Source organism: Camponotus floridanus, unplaced genomic scaffold (assembly GCF_003227725.1).
Source record: "Camponotus floridanus strain SB8 unplaced genomic scaffold, Cflo_v7.5 scaffold32, whole genome shotgun sequence".
Lineage (NCBI taxonomy): Eukaryota > Metazoa > Arthropoda > Insecta > Hymenoptera > Formicidae > Camponotus > Camponotus floridanus.
In genome coordinates, this window is record NW_020229459.1 from 433,705 (window position 1) to 455,476 (window position 21,772).

At 32.6% G+C, this 21,772-nt stretch overlaps 1 protein-coding gene across 3 annotated transcripts in view; it reads left to right on the forward strand.

The window, feature by feature from the left end:
• LOC105252184 (ETS-like protein pointed) overlaps window positions 1–21,772 on the forward strand; it is a 133,155-nt gene that overhangs the window by 10,156 nt on the left and 101,227 nt on the right. For all 3 annotated transcript variants that reach the window (XM_011259459.3, XM_011259460.3, XM_011259465.3), the window contains exon 3: window positions 9,604–9,811. In XM_011259459.3, the coding sequence (XP_011257761.1) occupies window positions 9,604–9,811 (208 nt within the window). The remainder of the gene's footprint in view (window positions 1–9,603; window positions 9,812–21,772) is intronic.

Here is a 21,772-nt window from a genome sequence, read left to right on the forward strand (position 1 = left end):
TCAGATAAAGAAGCGTCTGCGATTCACTTTTAATTCACAAGACGAGGCGAGTGTAAAAAGGCTTTGGATGAGCTTGAAAAATAATAGTAATGGCACACCTTGAAATAATTCCGTAATATCTTGTAAATTGAAATACTGTCGTATGTCTGATATTTTTTTGTCATATTTCAATCCGTGAGATTATCGTTATGTCACGTATCCTGAGGCATTTCCACTAATAATATTCATTCTGGCTTGGGTGACATTTAACAAATGTTAAATACAGGTATAAAATTATCAACGCTCGTTTTATTTTCATCGTGTTTCTCCAGTTGCGATAATTACGCTTCGTTTAATTGTAAATTTTTAATCGCGATATTTTTCATACATTTCGCACTTTGTTTTCGACGCTAAAATGTCGAATAATAAATATCCTATCGAATTTTCATTACGCGAAAATCAATATCAAATTTCCATCAAAATCTGCCGCTAAAATTAGACACAAAAAGCGCATATCTCGCATTTCTTTTTCCAGATCGTTCCAACTATCGAGATATTTTTCCCAAATCCTTCTTCGCTAGACAAAGGATTTTGCGAGATATTCAAGTCGATTGCAGTCTTGCAAACTCGTTTAAATCGCAATGTCAACGTTTTCAGAGGGAAAGAGGGGCGACACGTTACCACGTCGTCGTGAAAATTGAATGGACCACGCGGCCTGAATCGTAGACATCTCGTGTGTGCCAGTTAAGAGTGAAACAAGACGTGGAAAAGGCGGCGTGCGCGGGAGGAAATGCGACACACAGGGGAGAAGAGAGAGAGAGAGAAAGAGAGAGAAAGAGAGAGAAAGGGAAACCTAAGCCGCCAGAAATAGCATCCCTTCCCGCATCACATGCGGCCAGACCTTCTTGCATGCGCCTCCGACTCTGGCCGTTCTAGTCGCATGCACCGTTGACTGTCTACGTCACAGATTTGCCTGTCGCAGCGACGTCGACGTCGACGACACACCGTCCTACACGCCATCCTCGTTCCTCGAGTTCCCCCTTTTTCTCTCCTCCAGGTGACGGCGAAAGCAATAACTCCAGTCGCGGCGCTTATTTTTTGCATTTTTCCCATATTTTTTGGAAATTTTCATATTTTTTCATATTTAATTTTTTGATATTTTTGATATTTAATTTTTTGCTATTTTTGCTATTTAATTTTTTGATATTTAATTTTTTAATATTTAATTTTTTGATATTTAATTTTTTGATATTTTTGATATTTAATTTTTTGGTGTTTAATTTTTTGCTATTTTTGCTATTTAATTTTTTGATATTTAATTTTTTGATATTTTTGATAAATATTATTTTATCGGCAAAAGGACGCAAAGCACGGCTAGCATAGATTGCTCCAAGCTCTCTCTCTCTCTCTCTCTCTTTTTTCTCTCTCTCTCTGCACATGTATTGCGACGTACATCTCGCGCGTATTCCATTTTTTTCCCTCGTTATTAAACATCGAGCGCTATTATTACATCGCCTTTCATCGTTCGTTATAATATTTTTGTTACAGACTACCCACGTAATGCACATGCGCCTCGCAGCTAGTGCACTCGCATCCCACGCCTTCCATTCTTGGCCTTCTATCCGTTCCTTGCTTTCTGTGTGCGCGGCGGCAAAGACGTATAAAAGGACAATGTAATTTTAGTTTCGTTTAACACAATCTTTACGCAAAAACCCCGCGATATCGCGTACACGCTCTTGCTCTTGAGCCAACTTGAGCTCGACCCTTTTCTCACTGTTGCTCGTTGTTTCGAGCGGTTGCGAGATTCTCCCTTGTTCAACCTCAGCTTCTCTCCCATTCATCTATGCATCCTTTTGTCGCTTTTTCACTCTCGTCCTCTTCATTCGTCGCCAAACAGGCGATCAAATTAAAAGACGATGTCAAACTGTACAAACACTCCAACAGTCGCGATATACCTTCATCGTACAAGCGAGAAGGGATACTCGAAATGATTATTTTTCAATATTTAATATTTTATTATTTTCTTTTAATATTTAATATTTTATTATTTTATTTTAATATTTAATATTTATTACTTTATTTTAACATTTAATATTTTATTATTTTATTTTCATATTTAATATTTTATTATTTTATTTTAATATTTAATATTTATTATTTTATTTTAATATTTAATATTTTATTATTATTATTTTATTATTTTATATTTTATTATTTTATTTTAATATTTCATATTTTATTTTATTTAATATTTTATTTTTTACTAATTTAAATAATTTTTTGATATTTAATATTTTAATACAACTTTATATTCCCAAATTGAAAACATTTTTTATCAACAGAGAACTAAGATATTCAATAATACACATCTGGCTACGATTGATCATTTTAATTTTCCAGGATTAATTGCAGGTTGCCCGGTTTGATTTAATGACTGAAAACAGCCATCGATCTTAAATTAAGCGTCATGGGCGCGGTCTATCCATTTCCTTCGTTAGGAGCGCGATATATTGTTATACATTCTCTTATAAGGTTCAAATCTACATATCTCGATCTTGCGTAAAGCACCAATCATGAAAACTTTCGCCTACGCAATCATTTATTTAATATCATATGATTTGAGTCTATTATGATTACGTAAAGAGTTTATTTTCTCTATCGCAACTCGATGGCATTATCGCATTATCGACAAGAATCATCAATAAATGCGCCGACAATGTAAACATAAGGCGTAAAAATACAGAAATTATTATTCACCTCACGATTTGAACACCGAATCATCCCATCGTTATTGGAAATTTCATTTCACGCGAATTAATTATCCCAGAAACGTAAATATTTGTCAGAGTTTCATAAATAATCAGGAGTTATTATTTTTGCATAATATGCGAGCTCGCAGCGTCGACTCATTCTAAACGAGGGAAAACGTTCCGACATTGATTTTTGCGATGAGTTATTAATGAGGATCGCGTGAATGGACGTCCGCTAATTTAATTTCGCCCGCATTCGCCGAGTGGATATAATCGTAGCCACGTCTGACCGATTAATTAATCAGCGTAATCGATAAGGTATCGAGGTCGACAAATCTAACGCGAGTAATAAAGTTGGCTTCAAGCATGTGTGTGTGTGTGTGATTTCTTATGATTTGTGTGTTTTTTTTTGTTTCGATATAATATTATTACGCGACAGAAAGTTTGCGTCTTTCATTATCAGAATTTCCATCATATCTCATATCGATTCTACTTAAATCTTAATTAAATTAATTGGAATTTACGCGTTATTTTTTCCGATTAAAAAGGTAGAAAAAATCCGCTGTAATTAACTTTAATCAATATTCAAGGATTTTTTCTAGAAAAATTCATGGAGAGAAAAAGACAGCTGCTTACATAATTAAAGCGTCGGACATTTAATGACTGAATTGTTCAAACATGTAATATCTAATTATCGGATTGGATGACAATTCAAATAAATTAAATAAAAAATAAATAAATTAAATTAAAAATAAATAAATTAAATAAAAAATAAATAAATTAAATAAAATAAAAAATAAATAAATTAGCGATAGATTAAAAATGTTATAAATTAATGCAAGCATGGAACAGGAGTATCGCGTTAATTATTGATCGAGAAATTCGATTGATCGAGAAATCGGCGAGCTGAGTGCGCGCCGTCGTTTTCTCGAATATGTCACTCGCTAGCGCGTATCGATAAGCTATATCTTATTTTTAAACACACACAGACACATGCACGCGGTATCCCGAAATAATAAAAACATCAATATCCCGCCTCGTTCGGTTTTCCGCTTCGCGTCGAAGCTTTCTTTCGTCTGTCAGAGGCGATCATCTGATCGGCCGTGCACGCGCCTCGCACATGACTCACTCCAGATGCATTGTCGTGTCACGTCGCTTCATTTCCATATGCTTTTTCGCTCGAGCGACTTTGACAAAAAACGCCTCGTTAGTTCGTTATATTTATCGCGCGATCCGAGATAACGCAAGTGTTGTTTCGTTTCGTCGGCGTTATGTCATCGTAACGAATGAGTCTCGACGGCGAAACGTCGAGTTGCACCTTTACCTTGCACCCGAGCGCGCAAACAAAGGGTAATTTACACGTGTGTTTGACATTGACGTGAATCATGCTCGATAAAATATTACGAAATCACAATTAAATACGATAAATAATTCATCTTGAGAGAGCAATGCATGTCTCTTAATTTGTGCGACTTATTTTTTGCTCCATCGAGGCGGAAGATGATTTTGATATTCGATTTAGAACAATGTTGCACGATCATAATTTATGTCAACACATGTAAATTATTTTTGTTGAGAGGGAATATCCTAAAAAAAATCTGCATAACTCTTGTTTAATTAATTTATATTTCCTTATCATTCTCTTCTGTCTTTTAGAAGCGAGATAGGCGACAAACAAGTCTCGCACGGTATTTCGCATCTGTGATGCAAAATTTATCTTATCGCTCGCTGACTCGAATGTCGCGATTGTAGGTTCGCTAAAGTGATCTGATGTAATATTCTGCTCATCGATAGAATTGGCTATTACATTGTGCTGCTTCCTTACCGAGAAGACCACTTAGAAGTCATTGTCAATCGTTGATTGTGATAATTATTCGTCGGTGAAATGAGAAAAATCATTTGATTGTATCAACAAGACGTACATGATCGAAGGCATTTTGATTAAATCAAATAAGAATTTCTAGTTATCGTGATAAGACTTGATTTTTCATAACTAGAACGTTTAATAGATTTTAATAGATTTTATTATAAGGATTTAGTTAGTATTTTCTGGTTGGATCTATCAAATTTCTTGTTACATTAATTTCTTTGCTTGCTTCTTAACTTAACTCGTATTCAATATTTGCCATGAAATGTATATAAAGAACTAGAATTAACATTAAATCCAAAGTATATTTTTTTTCTCTTACGAGCAGTAGTGCCAGAAAGAGGACGCTGGCTCTCTGATTGAGTGTGTTTGAGCTGCATCCTCTTCTGCATCACTGTTTATCAGTTTAATTTCTAACAAACTGAATTTAAAATAATTTATTCAATAATCTGGATTGAATTTATCCAAATAATCTTGTTGGAATTTGGAATATTAAATAGATTTTTGAGATTAGATGGAAAAAATTTTAGACGACTTGCTGCTGGTGAGCTTAATATTATTAACCAGAAAATTTGGTAAATTTAGCAGGAAGAAATTAATCAGATTCATCTAGTAATTCCTACAAGAATTCTGGTCCGTCCATTTTCCAACAGACATACTGGTTGAATCTACCAGAATTCTAATTAATGCAACCAGATTTTTTCTCAGTGTGTTTATCAATTTAATTTCTAACAAACTAAATTTAAAATAATTTATTCAATAATGTTGATGGAATTCAGAATATTAAAAAGACTTTTGAGATTAGATGGAAAAAATTTTAGACAACTTGCTGCTGATGAGCTTAATATTATTAACCAGAAAATTTGGTAAATTTAACAGGAAGAAATTAATCAAATTTATCTGATAATTCCTACAAGAATTCTGGTCCATTTTCCAACAGACATACTGGTTGAATCTACCAGAATTCTAATTAATTCAATCAGATTTTTTCTCAGTTTGTGTGTGCGATTATCGCTTCATCGATGTTCTTGCAAAGAAGAAAATTTGCACGAGACGAAAATTTCATGAGTTATCACAATCATAACGTGGAGCTTTATTTTCCCGATTTAATACGAGCTATCCCTTCAAACAGCTGATTATAATCGCTGATGGCGAATCTCGATGGAAATTCCACGATATCTCGTCAATTGATGACTTCTCATCTATTAATATCTGTGTGTTTTTCTCTCACTTCAAAGTATGCGGATCGTGACACTTATCACGCGAGCCTTTAATAACAAATTATCATGTTTAATATATCCGGAACGAGTTCACATCCGTTGGGTCACGCATTATGAATGGGAGACGATGAACGTACGCGCATGCCGGGGTTAAAACAAAGTTACGCATTCGAATGGCGACTCATTGATAATAGTTATTCATGAATGAGTTCAGTTTCGCTCAATCACGTTCGACGAACGTAACTTATCTCGCGATATTCCCGGATCCCGCCGGCGTTGCGTTCGTTGATTCGACCTCGTGTCGTCGTCGTCGTTTGTACGTTGAATAGATTTACATGTCTGAAAGGACTATTACCGGGCTGAAAGTCTACTTTTTTCGCGGCGGTGAAAAAACAATCGAGATTTCCGCGAGATTCCGCGCGTCAGCTGTTCAGCTGTCAAACTGTCAAAGTCAACGTTACAAGTGGGATCACGTTGAATATGATGCAAAGATACTTAGAAAAAAAAAATAAGTGTCAAATCAAAACTTATATACGTAAACTAACGCGTTCATTGTTTCGTACATACGCAAACAATTTATAATCTTTTTAGAGGAATTTAATAATTTTGAATTTCAACAATATTATAGTCTTATTTTATTATTCTAAATTTAATATTTTAAATTAATTTAATATTATAAATTTTTAAATATTAAATTTAATATTATAAATTTTTAAATATTATAAATTTATTATAAATTTATTATAAATTTTCTTTCTATAAATCTCTAAAATATAAATTTATTATAAATTTATTATAAATTTTAATATTGTAATTGTCACCTCAAGAATATATAATCATTTAATTCCACTTTAAGAAAATTATAATCTTTGATTTAAAAATGTTATTTTCTATCTAACATGGTTTCCATTCCATTCGAGAAAATTAAATCTTAAATCATAAGAAGATATTTTTCTTGATTGAACTATATAAAATGGCTTCATTCAAGTAAGCAATTATATTTTTATATTACATTATTATATTTTTCTTTAATTATATTATATTATATTATATTTAATTATATTATATTTAATTATATTATATTATTTTAATATTATATTATTTTAATATTTTTCTTTAATTAACGCAATATAATTTTATTTCAACATGTTAAAACTAAATATATTTTCAAAACAAGAATGTCCCTTTTTTGTGCAGCATGTTCTTCATCTCTTCAAGTTTTTCTTCTCCTCAGATGGAAAGAATTTCATTCGGCGAATCTAAATTCTCTCCATAACTCATCGTGTTTGTGGAAAGCTTTTGTACTCGTGATAAGCGGATTGACTGTCGATCTCAAGTATCCAAGAGCTTACGAGAGCGTGAGATAAAAATTTACGTAAAATCTCCGAGCGAGGTCATGGTCAAAATTGATGAACAAACATTGGCTGCTGCAAATTCATGCACGCATCAGCATTCGGCTATCTTATCGCATGTAACCGCCGGAATTTTACTTTCGTGTCTGACGGATATCATCCTTGTGTAGACGATGTCTCGTATTATTGATGAATAGATAGTTCTTGGTTCGAATATCGATGACGAAAGAGGAAGAGATGACAAATAAATAAAAATAAATATGAAAAGAAACGTACGAGGAAAGAAACTTATCGGGATTTCGCGCGTGCTTTCTATATTTGTCTGCAAATATATACTATATTCCTGTTATTGATAAACAAATGAATAATTATAGCGCACATCAGAGATTTTTGCGCGAGTTTCAACTTGGTCATTCGTTATTAAAACGTACGACACTTGCGTTTCAATAAATAACATGAATTGATAAGAATTTTATTTTGATAAGAATTTTATTTGACATAGAAATTTAAATAAATTTATTTTTTTGTCAATACTATATTATTTACTTAAATTTATTTAATTGCATCCTTATAATTTAATTATTTAATTGTATTCTTTTTAAATTTAAGTATTTAATTATTTGTATCCTTTTTTATTATATATTATTTAATTGTATCCTTCTTTATGGCCTACCTAAATTTTTTTTTAATTTTCGTTAGAGACATAAAATAATTTTAAGCCATAAAATAATATTATTTTATGTTATTTTATAAGAAAATTTCAAGATGAAATATGGTGTTTTTCTCTCCATGAAATATACATGATATTCTTTAAAAAAATTAGATGAGATATCTATAAATATATTCGAAATCTATTGTATATAAGATATATAGATATTTATGCGAGATATACATGTGAATTTTTTAAAAATATCCTAAAATTTTCAAGTTTCATTTAAGGATGTTTTGTATGTACAATCCAAGCAAAAAATAGCTGAAAATCAATATTGATATCCACTTTTGGTGTATTTTGAATAAGAAATTGTGTGGAATATTACAATTTGATGTTAGCTACAGTGCAAAGATGTATTTTTTAATATTTATTGCGTTTTTATTGAAATATTCCGAATTTTGTGAATCGAAATGATTAACTTTTGGCAGAGAATTTCACCTTGTGACAGATACATGGCTAACTTGATTGAATTATATTTAATACCTTTTTAACAGTTAGTACTTGTATAATATTTATTTGACCAAATATTTCTTCTGTATCTAAACTTTTGCAAATTTTAAACAAATTCTGAATATTATTTCCATGTGTTTTGTCATTTGAATCGACGTGGTTATACGTTTCCCATAAGAACACATATTAATTAAAATCCTTATAACTTGTGAACGCTTTAGCGAATCAATTTAAAAATTGAACTGAAGATTCGAAACATATGCAAGGACATTCTGTACGATTTTCATTAAATTCTCAATATTTCGAAAACAGATACAAAACATCCTTAATATCTTTTTAACCAATTAGTACTTGTATAATATTTGTATAATACAATTTTCATTAAATTCTCAATATTTTGAAAATAGGTTAGATTAGGTACAAAACATACCTTAATGACGTTAGATAACGAAACCATTAGTCTTTTCGTTGAAGAACGAAAGAAGAACCACACGTCGAGGAGACTATCTGAATTTCTTTCGTACGAGTCACGTTCATTGATTCCTCGTAGTACTAGATCACGACACGCGCATCGTTACGTCACTCGACTTGGCGACGAGCGTTTCATTCAACTCCGAGTCTTTCATGACGAAGGTCAAGCGAGTCGTGACTATATCGCCGGCACTCTCTCTCTCTCTCTCTCTCTCTCTCTCTCTCTCTCTCTCTCTCTCTCTCTCTCTCTCTCTCTCTCTCTCTCTCTCTCTCTCTCTCTCTCTCTCTCTCTCTCTCTCTCTCTCTCCCTCTCTCTCTCCCTCTCCCTCCCCTCTCTTTCTCTTTCTCTTTCTTTCTCTTTCTCTCTCTCTTTCCATTTTTTTTCCGCCCCGGACTCCGCGTCCCCTTCCATTCTTTATTCCATTCTTCCTCGACGAGTGATGCACGCCGCTTCCTCCTCTTCGAGAGCAGCCCCTCCCCCCCCCCTCCCCCGATCGTTATTCCTTTAATTTGCCTCGCTTACTATTCGACGCTCAACTTTCTTCCGAGTCAAGTTTTCCCAACTTCGTTTCCTTTTACTGTACTCGAGACAATTTCGGATAAGGATGTTATGAACGATCGGTCCATGCGATAAAAATCTTGTTGTTGCCACATTAGCGTAAAAAAGATAGGCGGTATTATTTATCAAGATGTTTTTTTTCTTTTTTTTTTTCAAGCAGAGATAAAAACGCGAACGACGTGCGTATGTTCGACGTATGTGTGTCGAGTGCGCGAGTTAATAACATGTATTTTTATTTACTAGCGCGATGTCCGAAGCATGCATGGGCTTCTGAGCACCCGTTACGATGGCACCGGGTCGGGTATGCTGACGATAATGACAAAGTTCTTGAAACAAGAGATGTTCTCCGATGCCGAGGAAGAGGGTCTGGTGCCGACCCTCCCCGGGAGAGACACCTCGATGCAGAAGGTACCCTCCGTCTCGGACCTCTCCGATCCGGAAAGCTCTTTAGGTGAGTCTCTTTATGTTTTTTAATGTCTCGATGTTTCCAAAATTGCCCTCTCGAAACATCATTTTTAAACGGCACAATTTGCATGCAAGAGTGCCATAGTAACTCCTAATAATATTCAATATTTTAATATTCAATATTTAATATTCAATATTTTATTACATTTTATTTATTTTTTTATTAAATTTATAATATAATATTCAGTAATAATATTCAATTACATTCTAATAATATTCAATATTTTAATATTCAATATTTTATTACATTTTATTTATTTTTTTATTAAATTTATTGTATTTCGGTATTTTTTAAATTCATCATCTATTATATTTCAGTATTTTTTTAATTCATTATTTATAATATTTCAGTATTATTTAAATTTATTTGAATGTGTTTAAATTAATAAAAAAGTTATTAATATTTTATTTATTTAAATTAAACGGTAATCGGGCTTGAGGAGCTAATATTATGCAATAATGTTAAAGTCAGTAAATAAGAATAGATTTAATAACGTTGCAAAACATTTAAATTAAGTAACTATTAATGACCGTGCGCATTATGTGATGAAATGTATAAGTAACTATTAATGAATATGCGCATTATATGATGAGATGTAAACGTACGTTTCTGTCCTCAACTGGAGTCTCTTCAGTACAATTAAATAAATTTTAGAAAAATTAAAACTTAAAAATTACGAGGATTACGCTTATCGCATGAATGGTATCCGAGTGAACCGAACCGTATATTCGGCTGTGTAATTAATTGTGTAATTTCTTAGCAGTACTAGGTGTCGACCTAGTACTGCTTTTATTTATTTATTTATTTGGATTTTTTTTATAAAGAATATTTATAAAGAATATTTTTCTAAAATACCTTTTAAGATTTATCGAAGGGGCTGAAGTATTTAGCACTTTTTAATGGAACTTTTTCTTCATTTCATAATATGATAATTGTTTGGGCTTGTAATTCTTGCTCGTTGCGTATTTTATGTGTTGCTAATAGCACGTGCCAACGGCGTGAGAACATTTTACGAGACTATTTGCCCAGACAATACGTAATAGTCTGGTTTAATATTCCCATTGAGCGGTCACTCGCAAGCGTGGAATGATTTTTTTGCCACGTTTAAAAGCTAAGAAACGCGATATACACGTGAATATTTTGTAGCCTTTAATAAATAAAAAAAAAAAAACTTTTCTAAATTCCGATTCCTTTGCGCGAAAAATTGCAAGATTGTATTTTTATCTCTATTTATTTTAATTATAAAGAAATATGAACACGGTTTCTCGGAATGATAAAGGGACAAAGTGATAATGCGAGGAAAAGTGAAATCAGCTCTTTCGAAGTCGCCTCTTGAAATACGAGAGCGACTATGGTTCCGATATAGTGTTATGTTAACGTCGGATCCCGACACTTAAAGGTACACTTACATCCGATGACGCTTGCATAATACGAGCATTAAGAGTGCCATACGCGTATACTATTTGTTCAATTAAAAGTCGTAACGCACTATAATATATTAATCAAGTGGAATATATAAAATGCTCAAATATTTATTGTACTTTTAATATAAACGAATTAATTATTCGAAACTATTTTAATGATTTTTTGAGAAAAATTTAATAATTTTATATTTTATTTAGACTTTTTAAAATATTTGCTTACGCATTAATTTGAATTTACGAATAAATATCATTTTCTTCTCGCTAATGAAAAGATTAATATTAATCGAGAGATTATATACTACCGATAATATGTTTAAAAGTTATGCTATTTTAACGATAACAAAGTAATATATAAATATTTTTAATCTATTATTATTTTAATCTATTAATTTATTATTAATAGATATAATTATTATTTTTATCTATTAATATATATATTTTTAATCTATTATTTTTAATCTATTATTTTTTTCTCATTATAATGAATACCTTTTATAAGCAGTATAAATGTAAGTTTTGCCCGCCCATGTACATTATATTTAGAAAAAACATATTTATTAAATAACATGATAATTAAGAAACGAGCAATAAGAGCCTAAAAAACGCGGATGGCAATGCGTACATTTTTTTTTTTCGAACATTAATTGTTTACGAAAAAATTTTTAAGACATTTACATATATGCCAAGTTATAGATTCTCTTGGTTTGAGACATCTATAACACTCCCTTTACTCCCCTGGAGAGATGTAGACAGGAAAAATATCGGGGCGATATTTATTAAATATTTTAATATTACGTGCGTTTTTCCGAGAATTAATGTACTTTCTTTAAAATAGTATCGAGTATTTTACACGCGTTTCATGCATAATTGATAAATACTGGGACAGACGAAGCATGTTTAATTAATATTTCAATAACCGAGAGAAAATGTTGCAATATATTATATCTTCGTAGAATATATTGCTCAAATATTTATTGTACTTTTAATACAAACGAATTAATTATTCTAAATTATTTTAATGACTTTTTGAGAAAAATTTAATAATATTATATTTTATTTAGACTTTTTAAAATATTTGCTTACGCATATAATTTCAATTTACGAATAAATATCATTTTCTTCTCGCTAATGAAAAGATTAATATTAATCGAGAGATTATATATTATCGATAATATGTTTAAAAGTTATGCTATTTTAACGATAACAAAGTAACATATATATTTTTAATCTATATTATTTTTTTCTCAATATATGACTACCTTTTATAAGCAATATAAATGTAAGTTTTACCGCCTACGTGCATTATATTTAGAAAAAACATATTTATTAAATATTTCAATATTACGTACGTTTTTCCGAGAATTAGTGTACTTTCTTTAAAATAGTATCGAGAGAGTATTTTACACGCGTTTCATGCATAATTGATAAAAGCTGGGACAAGCATCTTTAATTAATCTCTCAATAATCGAGAGAAAATGTTGCAAATTTTATTCGCGGATAAAGAAATGCGTAATAAAATCCCGTCGATATTTCTCGCAAAAATTCGTCCTTCATTTCGATAACATCTTGGAATAAATTGATTAATTAAATAAATTAATAAGCCCCATAATAAAATGATAAAAGAGGAGAGGAGCGACTTTTGTCACGTTGGAAATCGGAGTTTTCTAGGACGATTGTATCGTGTCGAGTGGCAAGTGCGAGTCATCCTTGTTACTCGCGGCTCGTCGTGCACGATCAAAATGTAGCGAGAATTTACGAATTGGATAATCAGCAGCATCCTCATTAAAGCCCCCCCACTGAACGCCCCCGCCTTCCATTCTCTTTCGGATACGTGTATGAGGCTGCACGTACGCGTCGGACGCGTCGCCCCCACCCATTTATCCGCTCTTATTCGACTTTGAGGGGGCATGAGAATTTTTTCAGTGATTCTGCGCTTTTTTTTTCTCGACCGAGCTCGCGACAACCGAGCCGCATGTCTGATTTTTATAAATATTTAGGTTTATTATATCTCGCCGAGACAGACGGATAACAATTGTGTTCTGTAAACTGATAAAACCTTGTCAATTTTTCTTGATAATTGATTATATATTACGTATTATTAATCGATAAGCTTGAAAAATTTATAAAGAAATAAATGAGAGAGAGAAAAATAAAACAGATATTTATAGGAGAGAAAAATGAATAACCGAAAGATATCGTGTATATATCACTAGTATTTTTCAATATTTTTATATCAAACAAAATAATGTTAGTTTTGTAAATATAAAAAAAATATTTATAAAAATTTTATAACTTGTCGAGTTTTTAAATTTACTATCTTCTTTTTCTCTCTTGCACGTCTGAATTAATTGAATAAATATTACTGAATAAATATTACACGTGAGAGGGATATTTTAATTTTCCAAAAATTTTGTTCAAAAAATCTTTAGTCATTGTATTTAAATAATCATTAAGGTTATCATTTTCGCGATACGTGAGACGTTTTATTTTTGTCTGTCTATATTAAATAAATTTAAATACATCTTTAAGAGATCTTGAAAATATTTTTTGAATTTTTAACATTGTAATTATCAGTGTTATACGGGGTGTTTAGAAAAGAGGATAAAATATTTAAAAAAAAATAAATCGAAAAGTCTTAATAAACAGAGTCCGCAAATCAATCGATTTTGAAGATATTTGTATTTTTTGATATCTTTGTTTTTTAGATTCTAATTGTTTTTATTTTTTAACGATTAATAAATAAAAATAAAAATATCAGGAAGAAGAAAAATAGAAATATCTCAGGCCTTTAATATTTTTTATACATTTTGGGATATTTTAAATCTCCTTAAAATATTTTGCCTCTTTTCCTCGAACACCCTGTATGCATTAAACGCTACAAATTAAAAAAATCTTTATGCTTCTTCTCTGCCATTACTTGAAATGGAAGTACAACGCCGGTCAGGAATATTAGGCGTTTAAAAAAATCCATCTATAAGTTGGAAACGCGTGTCCCACGCACTTGGCAATTAGAACATAAGCAACACTGTGTACATACGAGCGTGGGGTTTCAATTGGATAGTACAAGAGAGATTATATCGTAATAACGACCGTATAATAAAACGACTCGAGCGGATAAATCACACATGTAATTAACCGATTTATTACGCGTGTTATTTAACTTTCGGCGCGCGTCAACCATGCGACACCGTGTATATGTGACACTTATCGGGCGAGAGACCCGTGAATAAAGGGATCGTTATAAGCAGCCAATAAATGTGCTCAAGATGGATTCATTGCCACTCGCATACCAATACCCGATCGCGCGCGTTAAATCGCAAATGCCCATTGTTAACGACTTCGAATATTAGTTCGACACATGACTATCACATGACGTAATCGTCTAGTCCGCGAAACACACGACTAAAAACGAGGCAGCAACTTATTTACGACACTCGTATAAAATATAATTGATTTATCGATTTTTACGTCTTTAAAAATTCCCTCATAAATTTACAAACGTCACATTTTTTTCAAAACTTCCCCTTATCACAGTCGACATGATAAGTATTTTTAAAAAGCAAACATAAATTTTTGCAATATATAACATCAAGAAAGCTTGTTAATACATAATATAATATATAATATTTATTTGATATTTATATAATATTAATATAACATTTATATAATATTAATATAATATTTATATAATATTAATATAATATTAATATAATATTTATATAACATTTTAATAATTAATATAAAATATCAATATTTGATATAAAATATAATATTAAGCGGAGAGAGAGAGAGGGAGAAGCGCATTAAAAAACATGAAATATATTGCCATGTCGATTGGTTGAGTTTCTCATTTTATATTTATGCGGATATAATCTATACTTTTCACGCACTTTTTTCATAACAATCCCCAACACTATTGTCCGACGATCGAACGTTCGATCTTTGCTTACAACACGCTGCCATAGATGACAGACGGTAGGTAGATAATGTTTTATGCAAATAGCCATTGTCTATCTTGACATTGACGCGATGGCGAGATTTGCTTTGCGCCTCTCATGCGACCGTCCATCGTACACCGTGTCACGAATGCAACGCTATGATAAATTCCGGCTCTCTCGCGCGCGTGCTCGTAAAGATATGTCGTCTCATAAATATGAATTCGAATTCCGTGGCGAGCAGCACGTCGGGCCAAGGAACTTGGAAGAAAGTTTAGTCACACCGCGTGCACGATACTATCCTTAACAATGCTTAAATACGAGAGACGCCTATTTAAAGATCGCTAAAAATAGTCAAATATACACTGAGAAAAATCGTTTGATTGTACCAACAAGACGTATATGATTGAAGACATTTTGGTTAAATCAAACAAGAATTTCTGGTAATCATGATAAGACTTGATTTTTTATAACTAGAACGTTTCATAGATTTTACTATAAGGATTTGGTTAGTATTTTCTGGTTGGATCTATCAAATTTCTTGTTGCATTAATTTCTTTGCTTGCCACTCTTAACTTAACTCAATATTCGATATTTGCCATGAAATGTATATAAAGAACTAGTATTAACATTAAATCCAAAGTATATTTGTTTTCTCTTACGAGCAGTAGTGCCAGAAAGAAGACGCTAGCTCTCTGATTGTGTGTGTTTGAGCTGCATCATCTTCTTGTATCATTGTTTATCAGTTTAATTTCTAACAAACTAAACTTAAAATAATTTATTCAATAATTTGAATTGAATTTATCCAATAATTTTGTTGGAATTCAGAATATTAAACAGACTTTTGAGATTAGATGGAAAAAATTGTAGACGACTTGGTGCTGGCGAGTTTAGTTTTATTAACCAGAAATTTGGTAAATTTAACAGGAAGAAATGAATCAAATTCATCTGGTAATTCCTACAAGAATTCTGGTTCGTCCATTTTCCAACAGACATACTGGTTGAATCCACCAGAATTCTAATTAATACAATCAGATTTTTCTCTGAGTATATAAATCCTTACACATACATATACATGTACGTGTAATTCGACGTCGGAACTCTTGTGTTTGCGAAATAATATAATAATATTTTACATTAATGTACAAGTTGCCTCTCGTATCTCGATTGCATCTTAATTGGTTCAGAGTGGCTCATGCATGTGTTGTTTTTCTCTTTTCATATCTTTTAGCGCACAAACTTTTTAATTAACGAAACGGAAAAATTATTATTATTATTAGATAAAATTGCTTTTAAACTGAAACGTTTTCTGCTGACGTTGAAATAGATGAAAAACTCTTGATAGATTATCAAAATATTATTTTCAGATTTCCGACTCATGTTTCACGAGGAAAACTTTGCGATATCAAAATTTTTTTCTCGTACATTTTCTTATCTATTTCCTCATGTACATAAATTTGTTACATAACAATAATAATTATATAACAATTATAATGCAACTTTAATTTGTTAAAGAAAATCCGATATTGGAAACAAGGGCTTTTGATATAAAAATTTTATTTCCAGATTTATGGATGTCTTGTCTCTCGCATATTTTCTCATTTATTTCCTCATTTACATATATTTATTATTATTGTGACAATCATATAAGCTTTAATTATTTGTTGAAAAAAAATTTTCTGCGTCCTGGCCAGTCCCGAGTACAAGAGCCAACGTCTCTCTCCCATTTATTCCGCAGCCAAATCGACACCGGATGATCGAAGCTCGTTAAATTACGTGCTCCGACTTGGTAAAAGGTCCCGTCCTGCAGCCGCGTATATTCCTTATCTTTTTGTCTCGTACCTCTGTGCGTTAAATCGTCGTAAATCGACATTGCCACGTCTATCTCCGAGTCAAACGTAAAGTGAAATTTACATAAATTTTTATGCGAGACGTATGAGAGTAAACAAATAAAAAAAACCTCTGGGTTTTCTCTCATATATTTCTCAACACTTTATAAATTTTCCTTACGCGCGAGATTTTATTTATAAAACAAAGCGATACGCATTCAATATATGCATCTTGAAATCGCGCAGATTTTTTTTATTCCAGAGTTGTAATAACTCCCACGCAGATTTCACGACTGCCATCATCCTAGTGAGCTCGTCAAATTCAATCAATAAATACTCCGAGAGATCTCGGAACGATAGGGATTGTGAAAAAAATAAATAAATAAGTCGTGACGCGTGCGAATCCGAGTTTGCTCGAGTGTTTTTGGGAAAGGGATACCCTCGAACGAGACAATAAAATTTGACAAAGTTTCGTATCTGCAGGGGATTTGACGAGAGGCGACACCGATAATCGGGGGTGGGCGAAAAGATTCTTTCGGCGAGAGAAAAGTCGTCAGTCAGTCGGCACATTAGGCGCCACAAACGCCACCAGAAGTGATTTATTATGGATACGCATATTCCCCGAACGCGTATCTTTATAAATAGATTACCCATGGAAAGTCCCGCCCTCGAGAGACCGAACATCGACGAATCTCTCCTCTCTTTCTTCTATGGTAAATATATAAAAAATTTTTTAAAATAATTTTAAATTTTTTTAATAATTTTTTTAAATAATTTTAAATTGTTTTAATAATTTTAATATTTTTGATAATTTTTCTAAACAATTTTAAATTTTTTTAATAATTTATTTTTAAATATATTAAAAATTTGTAAATATGTAAAAAATTTTTATACACGAATTCTGTTCATTTCTGTCTTGAGTCTTCCATTCACTCTCGAAGCGTGCAACGCACATGTCTCTCCCTCCCTCTGATGATTAGATGTGCAAGAAAAGCGCTAGTTTTTCATCTTTTTTTTATCAATCCCTTTTATAAACATCTAGAGATGGAAATGTCCAGTCGAGAAGTATTTATGACGCTTAGTGTACATCGCGCGAAATGCGTAACCGCAGCTGTGCGTGCGGTCGAGCTCCCCCCTCCCCCGCTGCATTCGTGCTACCGTCTTCCCCCTTTATTTTCTCTCTTTTTCTCTCTCCCTCGGGATCGCTTTGCTTACCTACCTAACCGAGACCAGACGCGGATACTCGGTTCTCACGTCCCCGATCGCCACGTCAGCGATTTGCAGGTCGAAACAAACCCTCCCAACCCCCGCGTGGCCTTTCTGGACGAACCTGTCGAACGATGCCTGGCCGGGGCCTGGCTTTCTTCCTTTAACAGATGCTGCGAACTGCCTTGGAAGACACAATCTTGAGAGCGATCGGTTGTTTGTCTCAGCTCGAGGGATGTGTCCCGAGGTCCTGTTTTTCCCCGAATATAATTTCCCGTCGCGTCCTTCGATATTCAATGAGAGAAACATTTTTCAAAGGAAGAAATCCTTTCAAAAGGAATTATTTAGCGTGGAACCATTTATTTTAATTTGTGATTCTTTTATCATTTTTTTCCTTATATATTTTTTTTATTTAGAGGGAAAAAATTATTTGCATATTAAATTCCGAGGATTCTCAAGAGGAGATTGTAAATTTTATCATGTTTTTGCTTCTTGTCTTTCTATTTTTACGTGACAAATTTTGAAGCTCAAAGAGATTCGATTATAAACTTTTATGTATTTTTATTTCTTATCCTTTCTTTTCCCGAATATATAATTTTCCGCTGCCATGCTTCGATACTCGATAAGAAGACGCAATTTAACGTGGAAGCATTTATTTTAGCAATTCCCTGTCGCATTTTCTGCCGAATATATTTATACATCTTTTATCATTTTTTGTATTTCCCCGTACATTGTTTCTATTTAAGGAGAAAGCCTACTTGCATGATAAATTTTGAAGATTCTCAGGAGGGCTCGATTGTCAATTTTATTATAAATCTTTTCTCGAATACACTTTTCTGCCTCATACTTCGATATTCGATAAAAAAAAGATTTGATGTGTCGAATTATTTATTTTATTAATTCTATGTCACATTCGCTACCGAATATATCTGTACATCTTTTATCATTTTTTAAATATATTTCCTCGTACATTGTTTTTTTATTTACGAGAAATCTATTTGCACGATACATTTCAACGATCCTGAAGAGGACTCGATTTGTCCTCGCTTCTCTTATCTTTCTATTTTTACATGAATTCAAATGGTTAAATACCAATTGAACCAATAAACGCGCAGTCTTGAGCAGAGAGAGAATGATGAAAATATAATAACGATTTAAACGGGATTCTCGTCCGTCTCTCTCGTTCGATATTGTTTGTCGAATCGATGTTGACCCCACGATTCAAGTGACTTGGGTAGGTCCGTTTTATCTTTTCTTCGACAGATACAACATGTATATCGATCTTGTTATTGTCGCGGAGAAAATCCGACAGTTTCTCGCAAAATAATGCCGTGATGCAATTGAGAACGTCAATTCTTTGCACGATTCGATAATAATAATAATAGTAAAAAGATATCGCAGATTCTCAGGTATATTTCTGTAATCACGTATTTGATTGTAAAATCAAAAAATCCAATTATCCGATTTATTATTCTCTCTGCGTATTTTTATTACACGGACAAGATTAATTGAATCGAAAAATTTGACAATTTTTACAAACTATTCTGATTCAACTACTCGATTGTTGTCTCTCTCTCCTTGTTTAAAAAGAATTATTCGATATCGCGTCAAGATTATTAATGAGTCATTCTTTCCAAATTGATATGAAAAGAGCATCTGTCCCATGAATTTAGCAGGTTTAAAAGAGACGCGTTGAAAAGACCTCGCGCGTCGAATAATTCCATTTCTCTCGTTTTAAACCATCGAGACGGTTTATAATTGTACCCGATGGGTCTCGCGAGTGTGTATCGAGCGAGATTAAAGATAGTATCGCGCTCGTGAAAAATAAAGAACGCCTGCCATTGATACTTTGCATGTATGAATAGGGTCGGGTGAGCCGATCGACGCGAGTGTCTCCCTCTACCGGCGCGTTTATCAAACGTTGTCGCTCCGCGGCTTCGATAGATTACCGATAGATGGGGCTATGGATACATTGGCGCAATTTATCCACCGCGAATAAAACAGAAAGCTGTCCCGAATCAGGAAGAGTGCGCATTATTCGCGATGGAAATTTCAAAATCGATTTTATTTCCTCTTTCTCTCAAAGTCTTGAAGAAAATTATCGTCTGCAATAATGACTTTGATAAAATATTTTTCAATGAATAAATATTAAAATATTTACTTTAATTTATTTTATTTATTTTTATTTATTTTATTTATTTTTATTTATTTTATTTATTTTATTATTTTTATTTTATTATTTTTATTTATTTATTTATTAAAAATTAACGCACAGGAGGTTCTTTTAAAGTGTAATAATATTAATTAATCAATAGATGCGTATAACATAACAAATTTACAATCATACAAAGTAATCAACAAAAAAATAATTTTTGATAATAGAAATTTAGCGAATAAATTGATTAACCAATAAAAATTAAATATTTTTATCAAATTAACCGAGTAATTTTCCATCTCTTTTTAATGTACCCTCGCAATAATAAATTTTGGCAAAAATTCTTAGAGGATTGTTCGAATCCTCGAAACTCTCGTATTATTATCTCGCGGGGGAAAAGATTTCGATTTAAATCGCAAGCGTGTCTCGGGAGATCAACACTGGGGGGGGGGGGAAGGGAGACGGAGTGAACGAGTGGCAGAGGTCAGTGGATGGCAACAGGTTGTGACGTCACGTAGCGCCACGCGACTCGGTTACGATCGCGAGAAACCGGGAGAGCGAAAGGGGGTGGACCAGGAACTCGTAATTGAGGCGATACCTCCTTCGCCTTTCCTGTTTTTCTCACGTGATTCGACGCGAGCCGGTTTATCTCGATCGACTGCGGCACCGATCCGGTGTCGGCAATTATCGGCCCCTAACGGTTCCGAGTCAAAGCCCGGCAGCGAGGTTACGAAAATGGCTTCCCGAATTGATACGGATAAATCCAACACGCCTGTTTCCACGCCGTTGAATCCAACGTAAAAATAATGTCCATTATTCACGGTATATCGTGATACTATTGGTGAAAACAATTGTATCGAAAGATTAATAGCCCGATATAGTAAGTCTTATCATGATCATGAATATATATATGAATGGCTTGGATATCAAGTGGCTAACTTCAAGTCTATCCTCCATTTTAAATTATTAGCAGAATTGTGCAATAGATAATTATACTAGACTCATCTATTTTCAAGGTCAATTAGATCGTAATTAAATTGTTTTTATGTGTAAAATTTGTGATAAAAGTGAATGCCAAAGTCTATTTTTTAATTTAAAAATTGCAAGCATCACGCATGATTTTTAAAACTCTAGTTATCAAACCAGGAAAATCATATTTGTTATGGAAAATATGTTTTTATTCAGACGCGTCATATTTATTGAGACAAGTATTTTTCTCTTTCACTTGATGTTTGATATAGACGCTATATTTATCCTTCAGTATTTTTAGATAAATATAATGGAATATAATTTCCTTCACATAACTACACTTGTATTAGTAATTTTATAAACGGCCATTTGTCTTTTGATTTCTGGTGAGGCGATTATGAATATATCTGTCTCCAACAGTCCATAAA